General features: G+C 38.4%; 1 protein-coding gene across 2 annotated transcripts in view; it reads left to right on the top strand.

Moving 5' to 3' along the window:
* Positions 1-23,267, top strand: part of AMPH (amphiphysin) — a 117,029-nt gene that overhangs the window by 75,892 nt on the left and 17,870 nt on the right. For both annotated transcript variants that reach the window (XM_064667961.1, XM_064667954.1), the window contains exons 8-16: positions 1,345-1,420; positions 3,073-3,155; positions 5,744-5,882; positions 7,343-7,471; positions 12,285-12,392; positions 15,665-15,688; positions 17,242-17,265; positions 19,885-19,917; positions 21,267-21,317. In XM_064667961.1, the coding sequence (XP_064524031.1) occupies positions 1,345-1,420; positions 3,073-3,155; positions 5,744-5,882; positions 7,343-7,471; positions 12,285-12,392; positions 15,665-15,688; positions 17,242-17,265; positions 19,885-19,917; positions 21,267-21,317 (667 nt within the window). The remainder of the gene's footprint in view (positions 1-1,344; positions 1,421-3,072; positions 3,156-5,743; positions 5,883-7,342; positions 7,472-12,284; positions 12,393-15,664; positions 15,689-17,241; positions 17,266-19,884; positions 19,918-21,266; positions 21,318-23,267) is intronic.

Raw genomic sequence — 23,267 nt, 5'->3', positions numbered from 1 at the left:
AAGGTCTACGTTTTGTGAGTAAATAACTATGATAGAGCACAGAATAGTCTATGGTGATTTGGGTCTATTTACAGGTCACTTTTTGTTATAACTACGTCAGAATACATGTCATACTTTTGCACTGATTATGTCTGTGATGTAAAAGGATTTGATGGCATAGATCATTTGTTCAAGATGTTTAGTCATGAATTGTGTTTATTCAGAAAGTGCAGACAATATGAATGGGAGAACAAAATTGGTAGAAAAAGAAGCATCTCATTAGTGTCCTGTGTTCTTTAACAGTTGACAATCTGGAATGGAAATGTATTGTGAGTCACTGAAGTATCCTTTGTCTTTTATGCCTTCTAAATGAAATCCTGTTAAATTTCAGATCAATAGAGTGTTTTCCTGCTGTGTTTCTGCCTATTTCAGTTGAAAATCTTCTTAGATATTTGTTTTATGGACCTACTAAGAGTAAAACTGCATATGAATGATTTAGAGTAAGGACCCTTTTATTTCAATGTGTTGCCCACTAACTAGTCTCAGGGAAAGGTACAATTTAATTTGAGCAATAGGCATAATTTAGAAACCAGTTGCTTTCAGAGTCCTTTATTTTAGTTTATTTTAGTTATTACAAAGTTATTTCTTCTTCAGGAAGAAAATTGAGTTGACATTTTTCAGGCTTATTTTTATTCCAAAGATTACTTTTTTAATAAAAGTTGGGGGAAATCACACATGAAAGTTTTAAATAGGAAAAAGAATAATACAAAACCTAAGAAAACACCTTCTGCTTCTGAAAAGTAGAAGATTTTTGACTATATGTGCAAAAATGTCCAATCTATATTAAAGTATTTTCTCTTTCATACATGTGCATGTGTTTCAGGGCTAATTTCTTTAAGGAGGACTGAGCATGGGACACCCAGCCCTGGGCTATACTGAGCTGTATACATTAAAGCTGACCCCAGAAGCAACTGCATCACCTTGGTGCTGCAATAGCATCTAGTGTGCTGTCTGGTGGGAGATGGGCTGCTCAGAGCACCTTGCCTCCCATATGCTCGTACTGCACTTGTGACCATCCTTTTCCGCTCTTCCCTTCTCTAAAACACGCTGAAGGCCTTCCAGTGTGGAGTAGTCTCAACTTGGTTTACTGTTTGGTGTGAAATATGGTGTTTCTCAACATGAACAGAAATAATCATGAAGAAACTAGTCGGAAATTTTGACATTTCATCCAGTTATTTACTTTGCTGAGAGTAATAGTCAAGAATGTTGCTTGTAACCTAGAAAACAATTAATTAATTTGCCTTTGTGGGCCTCCCACTCATATCTTTTATTCTCTTTTTCCTTTCTTTGTGCTATCCTTTATAGACGAATTGGCTTCTATGTGAACACCTTCAAAAATGTATCCAGCCTTGAAGCCAAGTTTCACAAGGAAATAGCTTTAGTGAGTAAAAATTACTATCTCATGTATAATGGATTATGATATATATGCATGACAGCAAACAGATGTCTTGTAGTAAAAATCTAGCAGAGGCACACGTGCGAATTTGCCGTAAGTACGGATTTGTAGTATAACCATTGTATTTATTTCTACGTGTCATATTTGTTCTCTCCTTAAGGAAATTTTGGATTATAGTGCGTTATCACTTGTAGCACTAAATTCACTTTCTACTTTGCTAATTTATTGTTGCCTTCAGTATTTTTACCATGTCCAATTTCTAATCACCTCTTTGCTTTAATCAGTACAAGAAAAACATGTCAAGCATTCCCTTCAAGTCTGCTACATATATTGTCAGCAGTGCAGCATTATATCTGTGACTGTTAGGCAAATCAGGTGGTTTCAGTGAGGATCTTTTGAATGTGCCTGGCTAAGTGGCGGTGTATTATCTATAGTAACCTACTAATTGGAACCAAAATTTTTTTTGAAAACTGGCTTTACTGAAGTCCTATGTAAATTGGGATTAGGTTTTTGACCGGAAAACATGAATCTTCTTGGCTACACATATTGTTCTAAATTTCCAGTGACCTCCTTCATCAGACTTCGCATAGCAGTCAGTCACACTTATGAACTTGTTTGCTGAAAAACAGCTTATGTTTTTGAAGAACTGCTATTATCTTTGATTCTATGAATTTTGCTAGGTTTTCATTTAGGCTTTTGTTGTGCATGGCACTGAGAATTTTTGAAAGGATTCATACTGTAGTGTAAAGCCATCAGATTATATATTACCAGGTTATGAGTTATCAGACCAGATTTATCACCTGTGTTTTTAATCATGACTGTAGTCCTCAGATGGTAAGATCGACGGAGAGATAGACAACAGGTTAGCTAAGGCATATAGTGTTTTTGGAAAACTCCACAAAAGAGTTTGGCGTAATAAACACTTGAAGAAAACACCAAGATCAGTGTTTACAAAGCCATAGTGTTGTCGACTCTCTTATATGGTTCCGAATCATGGGTCATCTACCGCCACCACCTGCGTCTCCTAGAACACTTCCATCAACGCTGCTCCGCACAATCCTAAACATCCACTGGTCAGACTATGTGACCAACACATCTGTTCTAGAGCAAGCAGCTGTCACAAGTATTGAGGCCATGTTACTGAGAACGCAGCTGCGATGGGCAGGGCACGTCTCAAGGATGAAGGACCACCGCCTCCCTAAGATCCTACTCTATGGTGAACTTGCCACTGGCTGCTGCACGAGAGGAGCCCCGAAGAAAAGATACAAGGACTCCCTGAAACAACATCTCAGCCTTGGCCATATTGATCACCATAACTGGTCTACTCTGGCCTCAAATCAGGAGGCCTGGAGACACACCATCTATAACGCAGCTGTCTCCTTTGAGAACGCACGCAGGATCACTCTCGAGGAAAAAAGGCAATGCAGAAAGAACCGTATATTGCGGAATACACCACCTAAGGAGTCTTTCTGCTGTGCCTTTTGCAATCGGATATGTCTGTCACGTATTGGCCTCATAAGCCACCAACGTGCCTGTAGCAAATGTGGATAGAGCCTTCCCAAATCTTCGTTCGCGAAGCCTAGCCATGATGACATGAGTCATTCACGTAAACTCAGGCAAGTGTTTTGTTTTCACAGCTATGTCACAAACTATATGAAGTGATGACAAAGCTGGGGGATCAGCATGCAGACAAGGCCTTCACCATTCAAGGGGCACCAAGGTGAATTTACTGCTTTTTTTTAATGAATTACATTGCAGTAAGCTTTGTGGGTTTCAGCATATGACGCAATCACCTACACCATGTGTAGCGATTGCTGCACAATGTGGTGATGAGTGTTGTTTGTTCAGGATGATAGATGAAGGTACCTTGGATGAAGTTCTTATCAACAGGAGTAAAAATGCAAAGCACACTTTCTCACAAACTTTTTTTCGAAAAAGTCCTTTCACAAAAAAAAAAAAGGAATGAAAGCTGTTTTAATTTAGCCTAATTCATTGTAGACTGTTACACCAATTTGCAGCAACCAAGTGTGCAGCTTATTTATTCTCAGAAACTTGGTTTACAGCAATGTTGCTAACTCTTGCAGTTTTTTAAAGCCTTGAAATATTTAGATGTGTTTATAGCTCCTATTATTAGGTGAGAATCCCAACCTTTGAAAGTCAGCTTTTATCTCTTCTGCTCATGGGGAAAAGTCAATATCTGAGGGTGCATCATAAAAGCAGAAAAGCTGAAGTAGAGAATGTCACAAAATACCATATTTTTAAAGGCTTTCAAGAGAAATCTTATCTTAAAGCACATGACCAAAAAGAGTTTAAAATAAGATGGTGCTTTCTTGAGGTCAGTGGATGCCAGTACAGTATTTTGATTTTTTGCTTTTGACAAATAGCCTTTCTGCCATAATTTGATCTTGCAGTACTCTAATAGCGATATGCAGAAAAGGTTAAAATTGTAAAACAGTGAGACTTACCAAGACGCAATGGTATTTGGAGTTAATACATAAGGCCTGAATTTCCATCCAATCCCAGCTAATCAGAAGCAACCAGAACAGTGTTATAGCTACTGCTAATTTGCTCTCAAACTGGACTTAAATTAGCAACAATTAAGACTGACCAAACAACATAACATCTGCCTCAAACATATGTTTTAATCTCACTTTGGAAGAACAAAGAATGAAATATTGAACCTTCCTCCCTAATGCAAAATTTAGAACTACTTTATAAGGACACAACAAAAATTTGTGTTTTGGATTATTTCAGTGGTAATCCATGATAATATGTGTTTACATAGTGCCTCCAGAGCTGTTAGCTCATGCATCAACACTTCCAGCCCCTTTAGGATGGATTCACAAACTGGACTATGATTGCATAAAGGATTTGTAAAATACTTTTGTGAGATGTAAAATAATGTAGTGTTGAGAGATTTCAAGCAGTTTTTGTAAAAAGACAGATATTTTGTCCACCTGTCTCCTAGACCACGTCCAACATGCACACGCTTGTTCCCACTGAATTACTTATTCCATTAATGAGAAGATAATTTTTGCTGCAAATGACTAGACATACATTAATGTAGTGTTAACTTACTTTAAAAATGCTTTTTAAAAATGCATTATTTTTTCAGTTTCAGTTACTCTCTTTTGCTGTACCATTCACAGAGCCTTATGTGAAACTCTGGATAGATTTTGACTTCCATTATTAGTGATGACGCTCTGAAAGTCTATTATGGAGTAGGTCTTCATAAGATAAAACAGCTTTCCTTTTTAGATGCATGAGAATTGGATACTAGACAAGTACAGTATCTAATATTTCCTTTAAAGAACTGTATAAAAAGAAAGATCCTAAAAACTTGTATGCTACTGAATGTCCTGAAGGTAAATATTGTATCTGGGAAAGAAATTTCTTAATGACTGATTATTTTTTCTCTTTTAATATTTCCACAGAAAGAGGTGGTGAGTGTGAGCTAAGCTTGTCCTTTCAAAGAACAAATTTTTTGTGTTAGACTTAGGATAATGTTTATGCTGTGGTCTCAGTCAGGTAGTGCTTCTGCTTTCCCTGAAGATGTGTAGAAGTCGCTCTTACCAAGTACACATTGAGTGCTGTAGTTTATAGCCTCCCTGAGTATAAGCTTTCAGCATTTTTAGATAGCTCAACATTATCTCAGTGTTTGCACCAGGTTCTTTCATTAGAAGGAGCAGATGTGTTCTTAGGACTTCATCAGATCTTTTCTTAGTATCAGCAGAGCTCTGTTGAAGTCACTTGACTGCTGCTTGTTTATAGTTGTGGTGAGTTGTCCTTCTAAATTGTGATATGTTTATAATAATCTTGGCTGTGTTTTATTGAAACCTTTCTGAAGTTGCTGAGCTTTTAAAATTATTTGCATTATTCATTGTTATGCCTTCCTATGGGCTTTTTTATCTTTAGAGTCTTTTATTCTGAGAACCGTGTGAAATGAAGACAATAAATCTATCTCACATTTTATGATAGTTATAAACTTATAAATGAAATGGTATTTCAAGTACAGAATCTGAAAAAATGCAGGTATGCTTTTTCCTTCAAGTTATAATGATCAGGTAAACAGATGTTCCAAAAATCAAGATGATTCAAAATTAAAGCTTCCTTTGGCACTGTAGATAACTGATTTTTAATTGCATTTAATTGCAATTTTAGTTTTAATCATTATAAAATTACTTAGTTCATCTCCAGTGTGTACTGCCTCTTGTGGTCACTGGCATTACATCAGGGATGCAGTTCAACTGTTGCATCAAATTGTCAAGGATAAATCAGCAAGATATATATTGCTTTGCTTCTGTCTAGTGATTCAGGTCCACTCCGCTTTGCAAAAACACCATCACCACCAGAGGAGGTCTCTCCCCTGCCTAGCCCTACTGCTAGTCCCAATCATATGCTGGCACCAGCATCTCCGGCACCAGCCCGACCTAAGTCACCCACACAGGTAAGCGAATACCTAGCGGGAGAAGCTGGCCTGTTGTGCAGTGAAAGATAGCTGAGATGGTGGATTTTTTATCTAGGCTGTGACTGAGTAATGACGGGGAGGCCACTGGTTCTGTTGCAGTCTGTTCTGTTCATTAGTTCTTCATGCCTGTGTCATGACATGAATGGAAAATGGTTTTTATATAAGGGGGAATGAAGAATTTTTAAGGTGCCTGGTGAATTGGTGGGACTTGCGGTGACAAAGCAAAATACTTCATTAAAAGTTGCATTGTCTCTAAGGACCCATATCCCAGCAGTGACAGTTGGAAAAGCCTGTTTCTAAAACCTCCTTGTGAATTTCTGTCCATTATATATTTCTACTCTTCATTCATCTTCAAATTTATGCTTACCCTGTGAAAAATTAGCCAGTGATATCACTGGTCTGGCCAGCCTCTAAAACAGTAAATAATAAAGCTAGCTTAAATACTGCTGTGCTAATTACTGATAATTAAAGTCATACTTGTTGTTATTAACTGGATTGAGAAGTTTGACACTGTTGGAATCACTATTCTCACCAGTACTGGTAAAAGAATAATCAGTTTCATGCATCAGTTTCATCTATATTGTAAATGTGATACTTCGTGAGCGTATCAAAGACTTGTGTTGTTGTTGCAGATGTTTTTGGAATTGGGATAGCTTCTGTGATGAATGCTATTTCTATGCTGGGCACACATCAGAAGAGGTTTAATTTTACATTCAGTGAGCATGCTTCTTTTCTCTGGTCTCCCAAAAGAGACTGTCTGAATATTCATCTGGTAGGACTCAGTCTCATTGGTGCCAATGGTGTTATATCACCATACCACCTGAGGATTATTTTATGGATTTATTTTCTTGATATTTTGATAGATTTAGAAATTATCCAATACTATTTGGTATTATTCCAAGCAATTAGTTTGTCACAGTTATGCAAATCTCTGGAGATCAGGGAGAATTAGTAAACTAAGCACCTTTGGTTCCCAGAAATTATATGGTCTTAGCATTAAGTATGCTATAAAAGTAGCAACAGGTGGGCAGGGACAAAATACCAAAGCTAAACACAAATGAACTCAAGAAGCTGAAAAGCTGCAGAGGCTTGATTCTGTGCAGTATCATCCTTCCAACTGTGGGCTGCATAGGAGAGCAAGTGTTTTGCACTGTGTGCCCTATTGCAGCAGAAAAAAAAAACCAAGAATTGCTTTTGTATGAACTCTGATACTTTGAGTCTGAAGGAGTTTGAAATATAGAGTTGTTTTGATCTTCCCACAATGTTTATTTCAAGGCATTTGGTGGTGAACAACTAAACAGTTCCTTTCAACATATGGCTTATTCCCATGGCTTATTTAGGGTGAAGCAGTGGAGATAAAAACCTAAAACACTTTGTTTAGGCCTATCTTATAGCTTTTATCCCTGAACTAATCTGTGACATTTTTGCTGTCTGCTTAGCTGAGGAAAGGTCCGCCAGTCCCACCACTGCCTAAGCTCACACCCACAAAGGAGTTGCAACAGGAGAACATCATTAATTTATTTGATGACAATTTTGTCCCAGAAATCAATGTGACAACCCCATCACAGGTAAGCTTCAGTGAATGGTTTACAGGTCCAACCTTGTAATCACCCTAAGTTCTCCAAGGTAGTGCCCTTGGGGCTGATCTTCAGGAGAAGGGAGGAGGAGGGTACAAGTAGAAGACAGAGGCATAATTATCATTTTCTGTATTCTTGAAAGGGTGTTTTACCATATGGTGTTTTATCTTTTAACAAGTCACACATTATCACTCAAAAGGGCTAACACTGCTAACATACTGAAAAAAATGAGACATCTCCTGAGAGGCTTGACTAAAAATACTGTGAAACAGTTGTGTTTGAGATTTAAATGCATCCAGGTTGCATTATAAACTGAGAGTTTATCTAAAATGCTTTTTTCTAATCCTAAGCATCTCAATGGAACTTTACAGTGATCCTTCTTTATTTCTGTTTCCTTCATCAAAATCATTAAAAGTATTCCTTTTTTCTTTTGAGTGTTTTTTTAAAAATGGAACTTGGCTGGTTTTTAGAGGTATAAAAGGCTGCTTCAGCTGGCTTATTCATTCACTTAGTTTTGCTCATTGAAACATTATACAGACGAGAAGTAATCAAAATTAGTTTTATCTCATTATTCCAAAATTTTTAAAAGTTGCATATAACAAACAGAAAAGCCAGAGTTGTGTCAAATAAGTCTGTAAAAATTGTATTCAACTGTTCAGCTTTTACATAGTTATGGTTATTTGCTGGTTGTTCAATAATGGACCCTTTCTGTTATGGTAATTGCAACTCTGAAATCTGAGCCTGTGTCTGATAGACTGTGGAGAAATATGTAGATCTGAAGCTTATTCAGAATGTTTATGAATTTTTGTTTTCATGTGAATCATTGGTTTTGTACAAATTTGTTTGACAACACAGGAGAATGTAGGCACAGCAATGAAAAAGTTATTTTATACAAATTGACTATATGCTGCTTTGTTTTCTTGTGGAGGGGAGAAAGAGGCATTGCTGTCTGTAGGGATCTATTTGGAAGACAAAAAAGTTATTTATAGTAAAGTCCCCATGCAATTAAAAAATTAAAGGCAACTCCTAGAATGCAGCTGCTGCTAGGCGTTCCTTCTGAAGGGAGATGGCAGCTCTGTTGCATCATTGTACCCTGAGTTAACTACTCTGTTCGCATGAGCCTGGACATCAGTGGTAAAGAGTTGGTGTAACCTGTGCTAAATGTGTCTCCCTGCATTAAATACTGTATCCAACTAACATTCATGTCAGGCCAGCTGGGGAAGCAGAAATGGAACTGGTTTTCTTTTCCATTAAGAGATGACACTGGAACAGGGCTTTAAATGAGTGTAAGTCACATTTCCAGAATATTTACATCCTTTCTATAAGAGATTGGTATAAAAATGGAATGGGATGATAAAGGTGGGGCATGCTTCTGAGAACTGAAATCTTTTCCTTGTCTCTCAAGGAAAAATGGATCTCCCTTCAGTGAGTAATTTATGTCCTTCCCTCCTTTGCAGTCAATGACTTGGGAATGACCTAAGCTATTCATTCCCTGGCCACCTTCTCGTGAATCATCTGCATATCTCTCCCCACAAAACCCACCCCCATCACTAAAGCATCCTTAGTGTATCTGAGGTCCCTGAGTATGTACAGACATACCCAAATAAAATGATGTATAGATTTTGTATCCTTCTGTAAGAGAACCAGTTATTAAAAATATATAGCATGGAATCCACAGGAAAAATGGACTGATTCCTCTTGGTGCTTATGGCTTCTCCTATACTCTCAAAGCCCTTGTTGGGCATTATGGAAGAAGCACTTAAGCCTGCAGAACCCGCTAATGGTTCAGGACTTCCCGAAGGACCACTGTTGGTGTCCCAAACACTGCTCATGCAGAGACACAAACCCAACAGGCTGAAGAATAGAGCTTTGCTGCTTTAATCCAATGTTTTAGAGCAGATTACAAACAGGCAGAACACTTTTCTTCTCTGGAACATAAATATTCTGTAATTGTTGTTGTTCCTCCTTCTTTACCAAGCAGTACTAATGCATTCGCTGTTGTGCAAGATGCTGAAAGACAGTTCTGCTTGATGCTGTTGAATATTTTTGCGCTGATTCAACAAAGAAACTCACATGTCCAGGTTATTCATTGTCAAGAATGGATTTAATTACTGCTAAATAAAAGAAAGAGGTGAGAAGATGAGATATCTGGTTGACTGGATGAAGGAGTCATTTGGAAATGAGTGTTCCTTGTTTTTCTTTCATTTTCTTCATGTTTCTCCCTAGTTACTAGCTTGGACATTGTAGGCCTCTATATGCCCTCTACAGATACTTAACATGTCTGAGTGTGTCAGACACCTCTGAAGGGAACTGCTAAGGCTACTTTAAAGCTTTTACAGACTGTGTGCAGAGAGGGGGTAGCAGTTCTGGTACTTCCTGCAGGTTTCTTGTGCCTTCTCCATTCCTTGCACATACCTCTCAGGTGTACAACTTTGCTTCTGCCACAGCCACGTCTTTCTATTGTTTCATTTATTCATGCTTTGTCATGCTATGGTGGAATAAATACAGGATGTTTCGCAGACCTCCCTGACCCAGCTTTTTCCCTTATTGAGGGATTTCCCAAGGTTCTTGTTTCTCCTACATCTCCATGTAATGTGATATCTTAGGTACTCTATATGTTTATTTGGGCCTTTGTCACTAAAATTAAGAGAAGTGTTCTCTTCATTTTGTTCTGAGGGTTATGGGTGATGATAATTTTTGCAGTCAGTACCCTGTCACTACAGATACCTTACCTGTCATCACGCATGGCCTAAGTAAGACTTCTATTCATCGGATTCAGTCCTCAAAAGTAGCAACTTCTTTCTCAGACCTCATTGAAAGATAATTAACATTTCTGTCTCCATCCATTTCTGACTATATGTCAGCAAATGCTGTGTTGTTTCATCAGGGTGTATGATCATATGAGCATTAGTGCCCCAAGGGCGTATGTGATGAAGTCTAAATGCACTGGATGGAAGGCATGTCAGAATGAATATAATGAGGGTTACTGGTGGGAATGGTGGGTTTGACTTTTTAAAGTGCTACGCTATCACACTGGCTTCAGTTTGTCAGAGCAGTTATCCCTCATCACTTGTGGCCAAAAGCAGAGGCCGAGGGAAGAAGATAAAAAAAGGCAAGCAAAGTTGATACTCTTGACCCGCCCTTCTACTGTATTCTCCCAGCCTCTGGTCATTTGCAACTCAGGGGCTTCTTCAACATGATTTTTACGTATTTAGTAAGCCTCAACAGACTATTTTGCCACAAATTTATTCAGTCTTTCAGCATGTGTACATTTTTCACATTCACACTGCCTGAAGACAAGGAGATCCCCAGGTGAACTCTGTGCCACATGAAGCACCACCACCTTTCTTTATTCTGCATCTGTCCCCGTCAACTTTGCTGTCATCAGCCTTCCTGCTTTGGAAGAATCAGCGAGCAGCCAAACCCCTGTGCCTCTCGTGCTTGTATAGACCCTGCTCATATCATCCCTAGCACACCTCTTCCAGACTGAAGAGTTCCAGGTTACTCTGTCTTTCCTAACATGGGGGCTGAGGAGCTATTTTGACCATGTTTGTAGGTGACACAGAGAGCTTGGGTGTTTTGTGGAATAATGGAAGCCATTTATTACCTAACTTTGAACATCTATTTACCAATAGTAAAACTAATTTGGAAAGTTTATATTCTTAAGTGTTTTAATAATAGAAAGGCTTTGTTCGTTTATTTTACTATCATTGTCATCATCATCATTATTATTATTATCTCCTAATTTTACTGGTTTACTGCCCTGTTGTTGCAGACTTGCCCTGTTGTACAAGCTTCTCTCACTATTTAATAAACACTGAACAACTAGCAGTAGGCAGTACCAGCCTCCTTACCAAGACCAAGATGCTTACCTAGAATATTTTTAATTAGTGATAATTGCGTCTCAGCTACAGTTTCAAGCTAATTAATATTTTATGTCGAAGCACACTAATTGTTTGTTCAGGTTACTTTACAGCAGGAAAGACCTGTATCCCATTGAAACAAAATATATATATTTCTGTTGACCTGAGAGGCCTTGGCTAATTTATTAATTGCTAACAAAAAAAGACTCTACCATGTAATCCAGTTTAGTGAGAGCGTATCATAGAATCATAGAATGGTTTGGGTTGGAAGGGGTTGGAAGGGACCTTAAAAATCCTCTAGTTTCAACCCACCTGCTGTGGGCAAGGACACCTCTCACTTATCCAGGTTGCTCAGAGCCCCATCCAACCTGGCCTTGAACACTCCCAGGGATGGGTCATCCACATTTCTTTGGGCAACCTGTTCCAGTGCCTCACTGTTCTAAAGAGATATTTCCTAAAGTTTAGAGCTAAGGGCAACATTAAATATAAGTGAGTGCTCATGTTCAGAATTGAAATTTAATTCAAAAGCATTTATGTCCTTCTGTATTGTGTTTGGGGGGAGATTCATTTATTAGAATGTATGAACACTGTGTGCCATTTATGTAGTCTTTAGTTTTGGTATCTGTCTCAAAGCACTTTAAAAGGACCTTCACAGTCAAATAGTGTACACTCAGCACTTTTTTGAAAGGATTGTGATTGTTTAGGCTGGAAAGGCAAAGCTGTACTGCAGAGAAATCAAAGGCATCATAAGATTGAATCTCCTAAAATTAAAACTTATACTAAAGCTCAGGATAATCTTCAGAGCTCCTCCCCTCCTGGCATGCACAACAGCTAGTAGGTCTGTGATATAATTATTTTCTTCTTGCGCCTCTTAATATTTTACTGCCCAGGGAAGCTTTTGAAAGATAAGTTTTTCAAGAATTATGTTTCTCTTCTAACAGAACGAAGTACCTGAAGCTAAGAAAGAGGAATCTTTGCTAGATTTGGACTTTGACCCTTTCAAGCCAGAAGTTGTACCAACAGGAGTTAGTCATTCACCCATGTCTCAGGTATCTCTTTGCCTGGAGGTAGGCAAAGCCATGAATGCAACATGCTGTGTTTGGTAGCAAAGATTTGCCTTGTGTATTAACAGTGTATCTGCAGTGTCTGAAAAACTTTATTTTCCTCAGAGGCTCTATTCAACCATCTATATTTCCCCCTCAGTAACCTTGTACTTGATGATGTACTGGAATGAGAGTAAATTGTCAGGTGGTAAAATGAGATGTCTGCCGATGAGAATGGTTGCTGGTACCTTGGCCTGGATTTTGGCATGCTGTTATTTTCCATCTATAGAATAACTCTTAGTGCAAACATTGTAATTCTCCAGTGCTTGTTTTTCTGACAACTTCTCTGACCTGGCCTTGATTCTTCATGTCTGAAGAGATGCCTCGGGGGACCTAGGTCTCGTGGAGTCAGCACGCAATTGCTTTGCTGTGATGGAGTTTCTGTACCAGGCAGTGGAATGATCTGAGTGGTTTTACTATAAATCTATTTTAGACCTAACCTCAAGGAAATTGAGGGTATGGAATAGGGTGTTTCCTTGTAGAATGTTGTGTTATAGAAATTCTGCATTTAGTAGTAATATTTGCCATGGTAGTTTCTTGCAGCAATATAAAAAAACAAAAAGAAAAATGTGAAAATTAATAAAAAAGGCTGATATATTAAGTTGCTGGTATTCATTGGCTTACCCTACAGGACCTGCTGTTTTAAAGTCCAGAATTCACCCTCACTGCCCAGAGGGCAGATAGTAAAGTGGGGAAGATCTCCTGGCCAGAATCGCTGTATCCCTGTCTTGTACTCAAAGAAACAATATTAATACATCATTAGCAAGACCTATTATCCCTGTGGCTATCACTAATCTGGCTTGTTCTGTGAGATGTGAGAGGTCTAATCAGCTGTTCAGGAGTGCAGCATTGGGAAAGGAGTGAGAAGACAAGCAGGTTTAGGGCTGAGATAGTCCTGATTCTCTGCTGATCTCTTCCTCAGTTAATTAATTTCTTACTTAGCATGCAGTGCTAGTTATGTAATGAGGTCTGTAGTGATCTCTCATGGGATATGCACTATCAGAAAAATGATGCATTGTCAGCATTCCAAATGCTATCTGAAATTTCTCACTGAGATCTGCTAGAAGTGTTTCATTCTAGCAGAAGCTTTGTGCATTTTACTTGGGTTTTTTTTTTTTTCTCCCTCTAAACAGGGAAGAGGATGGGGAAGGAGAATGAATTTCCTTGGCATTTACTGGTGACAAAAAAACTTTAGGTGTAGCTTTGCTAACTACCCTTTCAGCATGTTTTGTAATAACGCTTATTTGAGCAGTGGGATTGTTAAATGAAAGATATTTAACTTTTGTGACAGAACACATTTGTTCCGACATCATATTGTACAGACTGTAAAAGAGTTTATTGGTTTAGTGAAAAACAGTTATTTTAGATTCAACTGTACCATATAATTCTGTATGGAAAAGTACATTGTAAGTTTTCATCTAGGTACATAAGAAGCATTCACTGAGCCCCTTCAGTCTCTCCTCATCTTTCACCTTTCCCCATAACGTATGTATATGAGAAAGGATGGTCTGCATCCACAAGAGCATATGAATGAGTCAGAGCACCATGTCTTTAGAAGGGAAGACAGCCCTGTGTCTGGGTCTTGGTCTCACTGGATTTGACAGGGTCAGTGCTGTGGCAGCATAGACAGAATGAAACCTGTGGTTGCAGACTTTGGAGAGCCTGAGCTTGTAGAGAGATTACGAAGAGATTAAGGGGTGTGTATATATTTTGTGTGTGTGTAGCTTTTGCCTCAGTCATGGATATTTTCCATTCAGCAAACTGCTGAAGAAGTGATGTGAAGACACGAGTAGTCATCTGTGCATGATGCCTTGGGAGGCCTGGTGTGACTTCTCTATTAATAATTTAATTAATTACCTCCCTCCACTGCTCTGCCAGGGTGATCAAACCACAGTAACTGAGCCCTGGCAAGCCCTTCCTCGATTGCTTTTCTGTTTCTATGGCTGCTTCAGAAGTGACCTTTCTAAACCTGCCTGGCTCTCTTCTCTGTTTTCTAGCTGTGCTCTGTCTCACCTTTCCTCAGTTTATTCCTTCCCCCTCATGCTCAGAGTTGAAAGGAAAATGAAAAAATGGAAAATGAGCAATCTCTCTTTTCATGGAAGTTAGTTAGACATTTAGGGTTTGTACCATTTAGCACTTTAAGAACAGACCTGTCATTTTTCCTTAAAGCTGGAATGCTCAGCTAATACTGTTACAGCAAAGTAAGAACACACACTTTTGAATTGCACCTGCAGAAGCAGCACATACCTGGACTTAAACCAATTTAAAATGAATGTGAAATGGCTCTTGATGTTAATATGCTGTAAATCTGAGTAGTGAATTATTACTGTGTCTTTTGCTCATCAAAGCAGAAGTTGTTCAGAGAACCATTCTGTCCTTATAAAATATGAAGCAGGCGAGAAAAGAAGCTAAATGCACCAATCCTTTCTCTCACGCAAATGTTAGATGTCACATTCAACATTTGCAAATGTTTCAGTTTCACATTTTACTTTATGAATATCTTTAGGTTTTGAGGTTTTGTGGGCTTTAACCTATGTGTGAATATAGTAGATACATTTTGAAGCATCTCAGACAGCTTTTGGGGCCAACCAGCAGAGCTCCTTCTTATGCAGTGGGATATAAATACTTGGCATGAAGTCTGCTGCTTTTCTTTCATCTGTCTATTTAGCTCTTCTGTTAAAAAGGTCACTAACATTAATTAACCAACTGGACAAAAAGAAAATATTGGTTAACTTTCTTGTTTTCTTTCCCCAAAAGTATACTGTTTTCCTTTCTGGTGCCAGAGTAGTGAGAAAAAACACCAGTGGATAGTTGGATCATTTTTTTACTGGCTAGAAAACTTGACCTATGTAAGCTTGTTAAAGCTGACACCTTGCAGAGGCTCCTGTACATGTTGAAAGTCATTCAGTCACCAGCTCAGAATCTGGCCATTACTCGTGCACGTGACAATGTGAATTTGCTGGAAAGCAACAACTACTTTGAAATAGGAAATAACACAATGCATTGCATACTGCCCATCCTGTATAACCAAGAAGAGTATTATGCAGATACATGCACACACATGTGCACGCATGTGCTAATATGTAATATGTAATATGTATGTATTATAAATATGCATATAAATAAGTATTATCTTCTTAGTTAATGCACAGTGTTTGGATATACAGTGTATGAATTATATTTTTCTCACAGCCTCTTTTATCCACTCCTTTTTTCAGACATTGCCATGGGATCTATGGACGGTAAGCCTGACGTATATATTTCCGTGCCTCTGATTTTGTAACAGCCTGAAGTCAAATTTACAATGCTTCTACCAAAAGACAAGATAAAGAATTTATGGAGGATGATACTTTCAAGTATATGAAGCCACTATTGCTTGGCCTACAAAACCTAAGTGATGTCAGTAATCTAGGCTAATAAAATTCTCAATCATTATAGCTAAGTCTGTTGCTTTTACTATGCCTGAATTACAGGTATTAGAGTGTAATAATGGATGTTAATCACTTGTTTTAATTACCTGAAGTTGTAGTTCCTCAGGACTTTAATCCAATGGACAACCATTTTCTCAAAATTCAGGAAGGAAGTGAGAATTTTGTTTGTGGGCATACAGTGAACTGGACTTATTCACAAAAAAACCTGCTACTGTAGGAAATTGTATGAATCCTTCCTTCTTCCTCCTCGTACCAAATCAGATACAATGATCTGCAGGAAGGAAACAACTCATTTTTGTGAGCTTTCTTTTGACTTTATGTCATGGAGTTGCCTGGGTTGACTTGACATGGAGCCTGGTACTTTCATTTTTGACCTTTTGTAGCTTCAGCCAGCACAGAAATCTGTGAATGCTTGTCATATATTAAGATTTGCAGCACTTTTTTGTGAACAAATACCATATGTGATGTATATTAAATGTTCGTCTCTTTCTATTGAGTCAGGTTAAATAAAGCCTGAAAAAAAATCACATATGTAGACTACCCAGAATTTCAAGGCTGCAAATATCTAGACCAGCTAAAATATCGAGAAGTGTTGTGAATGTATTGCTCTAATCTTACATTAGATAGCTTTAACAATGTCTTCTTTTTGCACAGTTTTATTTATAATATTTTAATATTGTGTAAGTATTCTAGATTGTAATTATTTTTCATCTTTGCTTTAGTTTAAAAAAGTAGTGGACTTCACAGCTAAATGTTTGAAATTAGGGATACTCATTGCAAAGTTTCTCTTAATAAGTTGAGTGCATAGTAGTTGTTGAACTTCCTGGGAACATTTGTATCTGTTCAAAGTGGCAATGTAGACAGCAGGTTTGTGACTCAATGCCTTACTCTGTGTGGATGTAGATGCCTCTACAAGATAATGGAGAATCAGAGCTGCATGCTCAGGGTCCTCTCTATTGCCTGAGTGATACAGTGATGCCTGAGTATAAACACAAGCCCCACTACTACTTGCATTGCTTCCTTCCTTGTCACTGTCTCACAGAGCAACTTCTCTTTTCAATAGAGATGTAATAGAATTCCTGCAATAAAAATGTCAGTGGCTCACAGAGGAAAGCAAGATGTGACTTTTTTAATAATGTCATGCAGAAGGTTAAAATTCAAGGGCCTGGGATTAGTCTTCTGTGGAGTGGCAGGAAAGAACCTGTTGCTTCTTCCCCACACTGGTAACTCCTGGTTAGGGAACTGCTAATTAATGAACTGCTGCTGTAACAAAGTACATCATGGTCTTCTTTTCTGTATATGTATATATTTATACGTATATCTTTATATTCATGACTTTATATGTATGACTTTATTCTATACAGACAAGCAGTGAATTGGTGCAGCCGGTAAGCAAACCTCCCCTCAAAACTGCAACCACTCTAGAGACATGCTTAATCAGTGTGGTGTAATATATAGTTTTCTGGTTTTGTCTATCAGTGCTGCTCTTTTGCATTATAATCTATTGCCTCCAAATGTTGAAAACCACATAGCTTTTCCTTAAATGGCTTAATTTAGTCACTTCATTCTTTAAATTAAATTTGCTCATGTAAAATATAAATTTTGTGTTTTCTCATCAAGTCCGCCTTTATCTTTTTCATCTTGTGTTTTTTCTTTGCTTTTCTGTCTGCTTAAAGCCTGACTCTTCAAAAAGTCTTTCCCTGTGTAACCTGGTCATGGAGGAAACCCCAAACAGTGGGTCATCAGAAGATATTAACAGATCTCAAACTAATCTAGGTTCACTCAGCTGGGGCCTAGATGTTAGCACACCCAGTGTCAGCCAGGAAATTACTGCAGGCGGTTCTTTGCTTTCCCATGGGGCAGAGCAAACCTCAAGCGAATCCATGGGTACTCTGCCTGCTAGTGTTTGGCCTGCAGTAGGTGAGCAGGAGGATGCTGCACCAGGGTCAGCTTCTGTAAACGAAAACCAGAGGACTTCACTGGAGGACCAGTTGGATGCCAAAAATGTCCTGTGTGAAGATGTGGTGACCAATCAGCCTTTAGAGAACATAACCAGTTTTGAGACACCCGTCCTGGGAACTGATAGCTTGTTGGATGAACCCCTCCCGTGTGATGTGCAAAAGGCAGAGGAAGAGCATGAGGAAGACGAGTGGGCAGGTGTCAAGCCAAGTGAAAAGGTAGAGACCGGAGCTAACTACAAGGAGGTAGAAGGTACAGAGGAACTGGAAGAGCAGGGTTGTGAAACCAAAGGAAACAGGGAGGCAGAACTTCATAAGGGTGTAGCAAAATCAGATCTTGAAATTATAGTCAGCACAGAGGTAGAAAATTTACATGCGCTTGAAGATAATGATGGGGATGCTGGGAGAGCTAGTGGTGCTAACCTAGAAAACCCTAGAGAAGAATTCAAACAGGTCAATGTCACTGAGGAGGCAGATGGAGAAATACCATTGTTGAGCACAGGGCTGGAAAGCGGGGACAAAATAGTAGTGTACAACTGTAAAACTATAGAAAGCACTGGCACTGAACCTGAGAGAATCCTTGGTATCTGGGATCAGGACCATGAAAGAACATCTAAGGATACTTTAGACCAAACTGACAGTGGTGCTGGAGAGAATACATCCATAGAGTGTATAAACATGAGGACATGTGTTGACCTACAGATAACTGACGACACAGGAAAGTACTCTACAGATACTGTGAGCAATCTGTGTCATGCTGAATTATTCAGTGCAGAAGAGTCTGGTAAAGGAACTGAAGACAATAGCATCATCCACCTCCCAAATGGTAGTCCTGGTACTGAAGGTCAAGCTGATGCTGAACATGCCCAAATGTCTTGGGCACTGCAGCCCAAGACAGCCGATGCTGCTAGCACAGGCTGTGGTAATCCTTGCCTAGATAATGCAGAAGACCAAGTGACAGGTAGGGCAGCAGCAGCAGTCACTGAAGAGCATCCTAGTAGCAGTGGTGTTCCTGAAGCCTTGGAAACAGATCCCTGGCAGGCAAACTGGGATCCAACAGTTACTAATGATTCCTGGGGTTTTTCTAATCTGTCAGATAGCCAAACCAATGGACTGGATAATTGGCCCTTTTTCCCCAAACAGCAAGACTCAGAGGAAGGTAACATGGAAAATATTTGGTTGGGCATTAGTAATAAATGGTCTACACAAGACTTAGGAGGTACTGATAACAGCTGGGGAGAAATAGGTGCAAGCACAGGCAATAAAATTCAGGAGACACCAGTAAAACAAGGTCATCCTGGGGAGCAGGCAGGCATTAACAATCCAGGACTGAGCAAGGAGATAGCTAGACCCTTGGCTCTGTTTCAAATGGGAAATTCCAGAAATGCTAGCACCGAGAGTTCAACTAGTCCTAAAGACAATGAGACCAACAACTCAGATTTATCTGAAGATGAAATTGCTAACCGGAGATATGGATTGTTGTACCAGGAAATTGAGGCTGATAAAGAAGAGGTACCTACCCCAGTGTGTAGCCTAGTCTAGACAAAGAGTTCCTTAGGCCATGCATAACCCTGTCGTTTAAAAACATTCCATTTGTGTGTTTCCCACTGCCCTTCCTAAGCCTGTGCTATTCTTTTTTTGAAAAATTGCCATGCAACTGTTCATAGTGTGGTACCCTTCAGCCATGTAATGAAGCAGGCTGACAAAAATGCATTTCAAAATGGTGAATGAAGCTTTGAACTGTGAAGGCACATTGTGTCTTGCAGCTTTTGTGTTTTATCTGTATATCTTTAAATGCACCTAGTCTTTTTTTATTATCGTTTTGTAAAAATGCTTAAGTTACTCTGCTTTTTCTCTTTATTTTTTTGTTTTCTTTAAACCTGTGATGCCTGTTGTAAAATAGCACGGTTGACAAATTTCTTGCTACCATACCCTTTTTCTTTTTTTTATGTTTGGCCTACATTTTTATTTTGCAAATAAAAATGTTTTGACTCATGTTCTGATCTAGTAAAGAAATGATAATTTGTTCTGATCTTCGCTTCTACTTAGGCATCCACCACAGCATTTAATGGATTTGCACAGGTAAGAAATAAAAAGGTGTTAAGATAATTTTTTTTCTGTGCTATTAGGAGGGGATTAGAACTGGCTATACAATTTCAGGAAGTCTGTTCTACAGACAAACTGCATAGCAGTGTCATACTGTCTCAAATCCAGACCTTGTCTGTTCTGGGAAATTCTACTTAGATGTTACTAGAATGATTCTAATACTCTTAGGACTCTTGGCCTCACTGAATTTAATAGCAAAAAATCTGACTACCTTTCTGGGATGGATTTTTTTCCTCCTAAAAGGACTGATTTAGCGTTTTTATTGTGCTCTTTTTTGAATTTTTCTCACAATCCCCAAATTCTGTAAAGAACAGTTTCCCCAGTTTCACATAGTTTCAGTGATTCTGTAGGTATATATATAATGAGGGGGTTTTTTCCTCCATCTTTCAGTTAGGATATATTTTACTCTCAAAGTTAAATGTAAAGTATTTGTTTGCTGCTGTGCTGATAGTGAGACTGTTACCCATCACAGAGATACAGCATATGAAGACACCATGTTTATGCTTTCAAATTTCAGGGCTATGTCAAGATCCCAAATTTCAGGTGGATAACCTGGGACCTCAGTGTTTTCCAGCATCCTTTTAGAGACTGGCTCATCCACAGCACACGCTGTACACCATATTTTAAAAGCGCCCAAGAAGACTCAGCTTATACAAGGACAGAAATGAGTCTTCCAGTGCTTAACAGTCTGCTCCAGGACATTTAGTTTAGTAAAGGATCTGGAAGGAAGGGGAAAACCACAAAGTACCCCCTCTAGTAATTAAGGCAAAATGTTGGTCTGGAGGAACTAAATATCTGCTGCCCCCACTGCAGTAGGAAAATAATTTGGCCCAGCAATATTTTACAAATTAATTGGTTCTGAATGAGCAAGGTGTTGGAAAACACCTCCATATTTCTACTTCCTTAATGCAGGTAAAATTTTGTATCTGTAATTACTCTAGTTATTATTCAAATAAAAGCCCAGGAACATATGAAAGTAGCTTAGAGCTCCAAGCACAGCCATGTGTTATCTGCAAAAACTTTCACAATTGGGAATTGCATTGTACCTGAAACAGTCCTTGCAAATCACGTGTATTTAATGAAGGGTTTTTCACTGCCTCTAGTGAGGTGAAAAATTTCTTGGTTTAGAAGGATTGAATATAATTAAATATAATTGAAAAGAGAATGTCTTTAATATTAATAGTACTTAGATAATCTAAGTATTAAAAATAATTATTAGTTAGGTTGTATTTGTCATCTTATTCTGTGTGAATGTACTTTGATAGACATCTGCAAATATCCTGTCTCAAATACTTTTTGCATTTGTTTTTCATTTCCATATCTAGGATATGTCTGTATTTACAGTGCAATCAAGTGAGAATGTGACAGAGCCTTTGGTAAGTGGTGGCTTTTGGTTACTTTTTAAATGCCTTGTAAGAAAAGGCATTTTTTATTCTTCCTTTGGGCAAAGAGATTTTCTGGTTTTTGTGTGCTTTCCATCCTTTAAATCACAAAAGTTTATACAACTCTTCTACCTGGAAGAGCTGGTGGGTGATATGATTATAGTTTGTAAATCCATACTCATTGAACCAATCTTTTACAAGGATAGCACAGAGCAAAAGAAAAGAAAACCAGAATATTCTAAGATATATTTACTTTAAAAAGATGTAATTAAACTGTTTGTTCATTTATTGCATTTAAGAAATTACTAGAATAAATACTATGGTCCAGTGTAGAGCAAGCAGGTGATACTACGTGATGACTGTTTAAATATCTACAATATTGCTGTAGTTTTACCCACTCACCACATATTAATAGTAGGAATGATCTACTTCTAAGGACTGGACAATCTTTTTGAAAGTCATCACACCTGGGCAGTTTCTTAGCTCCTCTTACAATCTTTGGTTAGCCTGAAGTAAGGATGTGAATAGCAGCATTGCTGGGTGAGTGCTATAGTTACTTAATGGCAGCAGAGTGATGTTCAATATTATTTAATGTGGCTTTTGTATAATGCCTCTGGTGGTGTTTGTGTTCATGATGGTTACTAAATATGGTGAGAGTATTCTTACTTGTAGCTGAAATGTGGTACCTCGTCTGAAGTCTGCTTGTCAACAAATGACTTGAAGTACATCCATGCAATCTGCTTTATAACATTACCTGTGATTTTAAGCCTGGAAGAATCTTCCAGCATTAAATCTCAGGAAACTCATTAGTCACCTTACTTGGGATAAATCTACTTTGTGTTTCTTATTTCAGTCCTATTTCTTCTTTGTGAAATTTTCTAGAGCTGTAATTATACACTGCACAGAGGGATTTTTGCACAGCTTGACGCAATATAGTGAATGCTTCTTTATGCTACGCCAAATCCTGAAGGTCTTGCATAGGCAAACTTCTCTGTACCTCATTAAAAATTAGTCTGCTTAAGGTATATGTGAGTAAAGAATTGAGATGTTATGGGTTTTTTCCTGAAAAATATCAGGAGGAGATTTTAGTATTTTAAAGAATTTCATGAAAGCTATCCCTTCATGTTTCACAGGAGACATCACATTCTAGCCAGCTGCCTGTTATCAACTGCGAAGCAATTGCTTTTGAGCTCCATATTATGCTGAGCAATTTGTTCATGGCAAATTAATCTATTGGGGTTATTTTATCTGGTTGAGTCAGTCATCTTTATAAATGGAATATGCTGAGCACTACTTGGAGCTCTCCCTGTGTATGTGCGTGTGATGTTTCGCAAGGTGATGTTTCCATTGGACATTGCACTTCTGCTGTGAGCTATTTTGCCACAAAACTGAACTTGTTTCAGGGCTGGTGATATTTGATAGATCCTCTTGCTCAAAAACAAGCTGAGGCCAGAATTCAAAAGGGTGGAAATCCCAATAGTGGGTTGATAAATGCATGCCTTCTAGGCGATTGAGAGTTCAAGAGAAAATGCATTTTAATAAAAAACCAGGGATGATTTTCAAAGTGCTAGAATTTAGTCAGTTAGTGTTTGCCCTTGTGCATATAAAAACTGTTTGAGTGTCTGCTAATTGCTTCTTACCTTCACTGGAGGAGGGACTGTATTTTCCGAGAGCAGACGGAACTAGGGAGTAGAAGATAATTTTGAAAACTCATATTTGAAAACCAGAGTTGGTACGTATGGGTGCCAGTTTCAACTTCTGGCCTTGCTGTCAGTTTCTGGAGCATTTTGGAGCAAACTCTGGGTGCCTTCCCCCCTTTCCATGACCTCTTACTTTAGCTCAGAAAGCTATGCTTTCTTTACTTGTGAGGGAGGGATGTAAAACTGGCACATTTTACATATAGAACATGGAGGATGAAAATGTCCTTTAGATGCTCTCCTTTGT

This window comes from Pseudopipra pipra, chromosome 1 (genome assembly GCF_036250125.1).
Source record: "Pseudopipra pipra isolate bDixPip1 chromosome 1, bDixPip1.hap1, whole genome shotgun sequence".
NCBI lineage: Eukaryota > Metazoa > Chordata > Aves > Passeriformes > Pipridae > Pseudopipra > Pseudopipra pipra.
The sequence above is the reverse complement of the archived record's forward strand: the minus strand, read 5'-3'. Positions and strand labels throughout refer to the sequence as shown.